Source organism: Tupaia chinensis, unplaced genomic scaffold, assembly GCF_000334495.1.
Source record: "Tupaia chinensis unplaced genomic scaffold, TupChi_1.0 Scaffold000612_1, whole genome shotgun sequence".
NCBI lineage: Eukaryota > Metazoa > Chordata > Mammalia > Scandentia > Tupaiidae > Tupaia > Tupaia belangeri.
In genome coordinates, this window is record NW_006160131.1 from 4,850,941 (window position 1) to 4,859,063 (window position 8,123).

Consider the following 8,123-nt stretch of genomic DNA (forward strand, 5'->3'; position numbering starts at 1 on the left):
CCTGTCAGCTTGCTGTCTTGCTTTCCCTTTCTCTCTCTCTCTCTCTCTCTGGTCAAATAATAATAATAATAATAATAATAACAAATGGGATTAAATAAATAAATAACTCCTTAAAAATAAAAACAGTGAGACGACAACAAAAAAAGTGTCTCTAAATCTCGCTGGCTGCTATTGCCTGCCTCCCCCAGGTCCTGCTCACAGGGGCAGGTTAGAGAAGTGTTACCTCTCCGGAGCGTTCCTTCTGAACTTAAATAGGTTGAAAGAGAACTGCTGTCTCCCCAGCCAGAGCGTTATTCCCTGCAGTCGTCTGCCGCTTCTACAACCACGGCAGACAGCCAGAGGGCAGCTGCCATTTACCAAGCAGCGAGTCTGTGACGAAGCCTCCCAGCCACGTCCTTGCTATCCCTGCAGCGCAGCCCCAGGGCGGGTGGTTTTCATTTCCATTTTACAGATGAGCAGACTGAAGCTCCGAGAGGGAATGGGACTTGGCTGGAATCCCACTAGAGACAGCCAGAGTCAGGAGCTGGTTCTGTCTGACCTCCTGTCGCTTACCTTCAGCAGCAGGCTATGCTGTCCTCGTCCCCGTACTGATCGGCCTCCTTGGTCTGAAGGGCCGGCATCGGGCTGGACGTGGGGCGGCAGTACTACACTGCTCGCACTCTGAGAGGCTCAGTGCTCGTGAGAAGGTCCAGGGTTTGCACCCCAGGACCTCCCCGTGGACACCAGGTTCGTGCGAAGACCCAGGCAGGCTGAGGCTGGGGAGGGATTGAGGCGTGAGGAGCATGGTGGTGTTCACTCCCCCTCCCTCAGTCCTACATCTCGCTGTTTAGACAGCTAGGATTCCTTCCAGAGCACAGCTGAGCTTTGCCGGAACTGTGATTCTTCGTCACAACTGACCAGCCCTGGAGTGTTCCAGCACTGGGTTATTCTGCTCTGGGTCATTTTTCACGGCTCGCCAGCCCATCCAGAACGAAAGGGCAAACATAAAAGCCCTGGCACTGCGTTTTATTAGGAACTTGGCTGACGTGATGGTGTGAGGGTTTAGTTTGGCTTTTCCTTCCTAGGAACAGCTCAAAACCAGAAGAGAAGTTGGCATTGTCGGGAGGTTTCCATTGGCCTCCTTGTCCCGTCCCCTCGTGGGTCCATTTGGATCCTCTGAGAGCTTATTTCGGCGAGGAGCACCGTGGGAGGTCCCCTCCAGGAGAGCTGGTGACCATCTTGGGGGGTCGTGTCCCACACCCACTCGCCTGTCCTCTCACAGGGCCACGTGGCCAGGTCCAGTCCTCTCCCTCGTTACTCATGTAGCAAATACTTTCAGCCCAGTGTCATGCTTCTCCCGGCGCTGGCCGGTATGTGAGGAGGCTGGTCGGGGAGGAGGCAGAGGAACAACTGCCACCCCCTGCCCTCTGGATTTGGGGAGAGGATCAGGCTTTGCCCGTCCTGGCCTATCACCTCCAATCTCCTCACCAGAGCCTCCATTTCTTCGTCTCTAAAATGGACCAGCCGTCTGGGATCGCATAGAGCGCCGATGAGCGGAGTCAAGTGCTGAGCCAGCACTGAGCGTTGCTCTGCAGCCTGGGGGAGCCACAGATATTTGCACACCAAGCAGCCAGGACACCACAGTCCAGCGCATAATCACGTCTTTCATTATGTGGTTTCAACTGCAAGAGCTGCAAGATTTCAGAGGGAAGAGAGACCCGCAGGGGGCCTCCAGACCGTGACCCCTCGCTGCCCTGAAAAAGTAAAGAAAAAGCAGAGGGGTCAGAACCGGGGTAAGGGGGTTGGGGAAGGAAGTACCTGTTCTTTTCCCTCTGGGACTCTGCCTCGGGCCTGGAGAAGCTCAAGCCCTAGGGAATTGCCACAGAGCAGGAGCTGCTTAAAAGCTAGAGAAGTCAGCAAGCCTGTGGGTCAGCATCCTCCACCCCAGAAGGGGGAAGAATGGGCAGGGACAGGGTCGAGGCTCTGCTCCCCACCCGCCCACCATGCATGGTGTTTTCACACTTTAGACGCAGGACAAGCCACCACTTCAGGGGTCTGCTGTCAAGGCAGAGCCTGGCACGAAAAGCATGCAGAGTCAGCAACAGACGAGCAGGTGAGCAAAACGTAGCACATATGTACACATGCACACACACACACACACACACACACACACACACACACACACACACACACACACACACACACACACACACACACACACACACACACACACACACACACACACACACACACACACACACACACACACACACACACACACACACACACACACACACACACACACACACACACACGGAAGTACTCTTCAGCCTTGGGAAGAAAGGAAATCTTGGCACTCGTACAGCGTGATGGACCTGGAGTGAGGAATGAATCCAGCTGGACCCAAGGAAAACCCTGTGCGAGGTGCTCGGAGGCTCCTAGAGTATTCATTTCATGGAGTAGTGTTCACACGTAGACGGGGAAGGCAGGTAGGTGGGGAGTTACTGTGTAACGAGTATAGAGCTTCCCTTTTGCAAAGTGGAAGGAGTCCTGGGTGGGTGGTCATCATGGTTACGCAATAACATGAATAAACTGTACCCTTGAATATGGTGAAGATGCGGGCTAGCAGGTGGCGTGGTGGTTGAGGCGTTGGACTCCCTCATGGCCAACCACAGTTCAAGTCTCAGACCTGGCAGCTTGCTTTCTCTCTCTCTTATCTCTCGTCGAATTGAAAACTAATAGTAAGTAAATAAAATTACATAATTCTTTAAAAAAAATAGAAAACAGTTAAGGTGGTAAATTTCCTATTATGTTTATTTTACTGTAATTATAAAAAATCTTGATGGGGGTGGGTGATAATCATCTAGGGTCAAAATACCCTGAAACCTTGTGGAAGATGCCACATGGGAGACCTGCATCCCTCTCTTCACTGGCCCGTTTGCGCCAGCTGCAGCACAGCACGGTTGCACGTCACTTTGGGTTGGGGTGGTGAGCTTTTAAGGGCTGGCTGTGTAGAAAATACCAGACGGTCTCCTCCACTCCAGACCTCAGACTCAGGCACAGCGTGGCGAGAAGGCACTTGAGAGGTGCATGCGCGCCGGGGCCTTCCTGGAGAAGGCAGCCCTGCCTCACTGTGGGGCGTGCGCCATGCGGTCACAGTCCGCTGGCTGTGGAGAGGCATGCCTGTCACAGGTGTTCACACTGAAGTGTGCATGTGGCCACTTGAGCACTCAGATGTGCATGCCCACCACCCGGGCAGGACTTGGGCCAGAGTGGGCTTAAGTAAACGCTGGTTAACTAAGCCGTCCGTTCATTAGGGAGCCTGTCTTGGTCGCGAGCCCTTTAATGGGCAGGGCGCATCCTGTACTGATCTTGTGTGTGGCACAGAAGCCGACACAGTGCAGGGCACAAAGAACATGCCATCAAGTCACCGAGGAGTGCTTGTTGGAAGGTGAACTGGTACAACAAATGCCTGGTCCTGCCTGTGCCCCCACCTGCCTCCTCACGTAGCCCGTTAGCACACAGCGGAGGCTCTGAGGCCCCAGCTCGTGAGCAGTGGAGCGAGTTCACGTGGAGCTGGCCAGTGGGAGATCCAGGGCTTCAGTCCCCCGTCAGCCTGAGTCTAGTAGCTGTATCCAAGTGATAACCTCCTTTCCCTGGTTTAACCCTTGTGTGTTTTTGTTTTTAGGTTTTGCTTTAGGGTGCGTGCGCTCACCTGAGACAAAGGGAAAGTGAGGAACCACCCCTGAGGGGGATGGCCACACCATAGTCCCTTCTCTTCCATTCTCCTCTCGGGATTTTGGGCACACCCTCATATGTGCCTGGCATGATTTTCAAACCGCTGGATCCAGAACTTAAACCATGGTCGGCCATGTGGGAGCCCAGCACCTTAACCACTACACCACCTGCTGGCCCCCACTTTAACCCTTTGGCTTCTTGTGTTAAGACATACATGACAGCGTGTTAGAAGCAGCCTAAATGTGGGAGCCAGCAGTTAGTGTAATGGCTATGTCGCTGGACTCCCACGTAGTCGACCGCGGTTCGCATCCCAAACCCGGTAACTTAAAACTCACGCCGGGTACGTGTGCGTGCGTGCCCAAGATCCCAAGAGGAGAATGGAGGAGAAGGGATTGCGGCGTGACCATCCCCCCTGGGGGGTGATTTCTTGCTTTCTGTCTCTCTGTCTCTCTCTCTGTCTGGCGAGCGCACGTGCCCTATAGTGAAAAATCTCTCAAAAAAAAAAAAAGAAAGAAAGAAAGAAAGAAACAGCCTAAATGTTAACCAGTCAGCAGCATATAGTTGAATGAAGTATAATGCATCTATATGAGAAACACCCAACATTCAATGTGGATGACATTATAGAAAAATAATGAGGATCAGCAGGTGCACGGTGGTTAAGGCACTGGACTCCCACATGGGAGTCCAACCACACACATCCCAACCACAGTTCAAGTCCCAGACCTGGCAGCTTACTTCCTCTCTCTCTCTTTTTCTCTCTTTCTCTCTCTCTCTCTCTCTTTCTGGGGAGCATTCATACCTATAGCTAATTAACAATAATAATAAAATTAAAAATTAATTCTAAAAAAAGAAATACATAAAGAAAAATAATGAAATGGGGCCATCCCATAACATAGTGTTATGGGAGCCAGATCCTGCATTCTGGCCACAGTTCAGATCCCAGCCCAGTAGCTTGAAAAACACTCTTGGGCATATGTTGTGTGTATGCCCCAAATCCCTACAGGATAGACAAGGAGTTGTGGCTTGACCACACCCATGGGGGTGCTTTCTCCCACTCTCTGTCTCTGGCTGTCTTTAGTGACTGCACTCTCTGCCAGTTAAAAAGGAAAGGGGGACCATCAGGTGGTGTGATGGTTAAGGCACTGGTTTCCCACATGGTTGACTGTGGTTCGAGTCCCAGGCCTAGTGACTTGCTTTCTGAATCTCCTTTTGTCTTTCTCTGTCTGTCTCTGGTCAAATTTAAGAAGAATAAATTTTTTTAAAAAGGAAAGAAATAACAAAGTAGCATGCAATTCACGATTTATTGATAAATGAAGCATAATTTACCAAATACCATATATAGTATGATCTGATTTTGTGTAAAATTTACATAGTATTTGTCCAGATATGCCTATTCCATTCATGCACACATGAGAGGGTTCTTCAAAATGGTAATGGAAATGGGACCAGCAGTTAGCGTTAACGGCTATGTCGCTGGAGTCCCGTGTAGTTGAACGCGGTTCGTGTCCCGGACCCGGTGGCTTAAACTCACACTAGGCGCGAGTGCGTACGTGCCCAAGATCCTGAGAGGAGAATGGAGGAGAAGGGATTGCGGCGTGGCCATCCTCCCAGTGGGTGATTTCTCACTTTCTTTTTGGCATGTGCCCTATAGCAAAAACCTTTCCCCCCAAAAAATAAAGAGAAGAACAAAATGGTCATGGAAAATTTATATTATGAAAAACCATGTATGGATTTCTTTTTTTTTTTTTTTTTTTTTGCCCCAAAATAAATTCGTACTAACTTGCTATAGTGCATCTGGAGGGGATCGAATCTGGGGCTGAGAAGGGTAAGGCACCGGTTAGAAGAGGGCCCTCAGCAGAGCAGTGTGAGTGGGCAGGCATCAAGGTCACAGTGACAGCAAACCAAGGTGAAAGGAAGGTTTCTGAGGACAGTGCCCCAAGGAGATCAGCCATTTGCAAATGAGTGAGTTGTTTTAAGAAGGGACCAGGCGAGGTGGAATATGTGGGATGTGATGCCCGAATTCCAGACCGTCTGCATTTTGCAAGGAGAGTTCTCTTGCCCTTGCCCTAACTGAAGAGAACCTATGATGAACAGCACCAGTAGCCAGCACCCCTGCCATCCGAATGGTGCAGCTTACACAGTTTTGACTGAAAAATGTAGGTTGGTCAGACTTTGCTCAGTGGGTGCCCAAACTCTTGCACCCAGATAAGCTGCAGACATGAGCAGAGCTTCCAATGGAAATTTTACACCAGTCGGGTCAAGATCCTGGCACATTTCTTCAAAGAATTGTGACAGGAGAAGACACACGGTTTTACCAGCAGGATCCTGACAGCAAAGCGCAGTCAAACCAGTGGCTGCCAGGAGGTGGAGTGGTCCGGGCAAGGCAGGAGCAGACTGGTCCAGAGCAAAAGTCTGCATGGGTGGAGGGGATGCTCGAGGCATTTTGCATGTGGATTTTCTGCAGGGCCTAGGAGGGCCCACGTCAGCTTGTTATGCGTGTCTGGAGGAAGCTGAAGATTTAGCTGCGAATGCCCAGGAGGCTGCACCGCAGAGGCCCTCTCCCCGAGGTAGTGCTCCTGCTTGGCCTCATCCAATGGGCAATTCTGGGAGCGTTTTCATGGGCACCACCTTGCACTCCTGTGTTGTTTTTGTTTCCTAATCTTAAGGAGTCTGTAAAGGGCACCCATTTTCTTCCGTTCATAATGTAAATTGACTACACTGACTTTTGTTTTGAATTGATGAAGCTTAGGTTGAGAATTACAATTTATAGTTTTATATTTTAATTTTCTTTTTCTATGAACTTTTTGAAGTCTCCTGGAATGCACTGCCTCTGTGTGTGCATGCGTACACAACCACACGTGCTCCAAACCACCAGCAGCGCATCACCAGGGAGGGACCTTGTTAGAAGTGCACATCCTCAGGACCAACAGATGTCACTGGGTTCCAAGAGGAGCATGGATGCGAAAGGGATCGCTGCATGGCCATCCCTCTTGGGGGGGGATTTCCCACTTTCTGTCTCTTTGTCTCTCTCTCTCTCTGGCCAGCACATGCACCCTATAGCAGAAATCTCTCTAAAAGAAAAAATAAAGAAGAAACGAAGATTCTCGGGGCCAGCAAATGGTGTAATGGTTATATCACTGGACTCCCACATGGCCAACCACAGTTTGAATCCTGTACCTGAAATTCTCACTGGGTGCACATGTGCGCATGCGTGCCCAGGATCCCTGGAGGAAAAGGGATTGCGTCATAGCCATCCTCCCTGGGGGTAGGGAGGGTGATTTCTTGCTTTCTGTCTCTGGTGAGTGCATCTGCCACATAGCAAAAATCTTTCTTAAAAAAAAAAAAAAAAAGAAATGTGTAGTCTCGGGGCCAGCAGGTGGCATGATGGTTAAGGCTCTGGACTTCCACTTGGCCAACTGTGGTTCCAGTTCCAGACTTTGGTGTCTTGCTTTCCCTCTTTCTCTCTCTCTCTCTCTCTCTCTCTCGTAAGCACACATGTCACATAGCAAATTTTTAAAATAATAATAAAATTTTTAAATAAAAGAGGGGAAAAGGCAAATTCTCAGGCCCAACCCAGACCTACTGAATCCAGAATTCCAGGACTGAGCCCCTGGTCTGTTTCGTTTTTAGTTTTTTTGCCATAGGGTATATACTCCTGCTGCAGGGAAACAAAGAGAGGGGAAGTGAGAGATCACCCCCCAGCGGGGGTGGCCAGACCAAATCCCTTCTCCTCCATTTTCCTCAGGATTTGGGGGGTGCACACACGCGTGCTTGGTGTGTGTTCCAAGCAGCTGGATCTGGGACTCAAACCACAAAGTCCGCCCTGTGGGATCCAGCGCCTTAACCACCTGCTAGCCACCTCTGGCCCCCACAGTCTCTGTTTTAACAGGTCTGTTGACTTGCTGCCCGCCTGAGTGTGAGAATATGGGTGCAATTCCTGACGGCCTTCCTGTCCCAAAGGCTCACCCGTGTCTCTCTCCTCCAGGCCCTGATCCAGCTGCCCCCCTATATCTCTCAGTGCGATGAGGTGCTGCAGTTCTTCGAGACAAGACCTGAGGACCTGAATCCCCCCAAAGAGTAAGTCTGTCTGTGGACTTCCCCAGATTGTACCCACAAAGCCCTCCTGCCAGTCCAGCCAGCCCCAAGGGCAGCTGAGGTGAAGCGAAGTAAAACTCAAGCTGGAGTTCATTGATGGTGCCCCCGCAAGACCTCACTGCCGTGTGGCCTTCTAGTCACTGCGAGTGATAGCAGTAGTCCCGTTTGACAGTGAAGGAGGCTGGTTGAGTGCCGCTCCTGTCACCCCACGGCGCCCTGCACTTAGCTACAGTGCTGGTCACGGCGTGCTGCAACTGGGTAGGCTGTAGCCTCTGCAGCAGAGCTGTCTGCTCAGCCCAGCCCAGGCCTCA

General features: G+C 50.9%; 1 protein-coding gene across 1 annotated transcript in view; it reads left to right on the forward strand.

The window, feature by feature from the left end:
* SH3PXD2B (SH3 and PX domains 2B) overlaps positions 1 to 8,123 on the forward strand; it is a gene marked incomplete at its 5' end in the record, with an annotated part of 73,691 nt that overhangs the window by 30,524 nt on the left and 35,044 nt on the right. Inside the window, 1 exon segment of the mRNA XM_014591758.2 lies at positions 7,703 to 7,794. Coding sequence (XP_014447244.1) covers positions 7,703 to 7,794 — 92 coding nt within the window.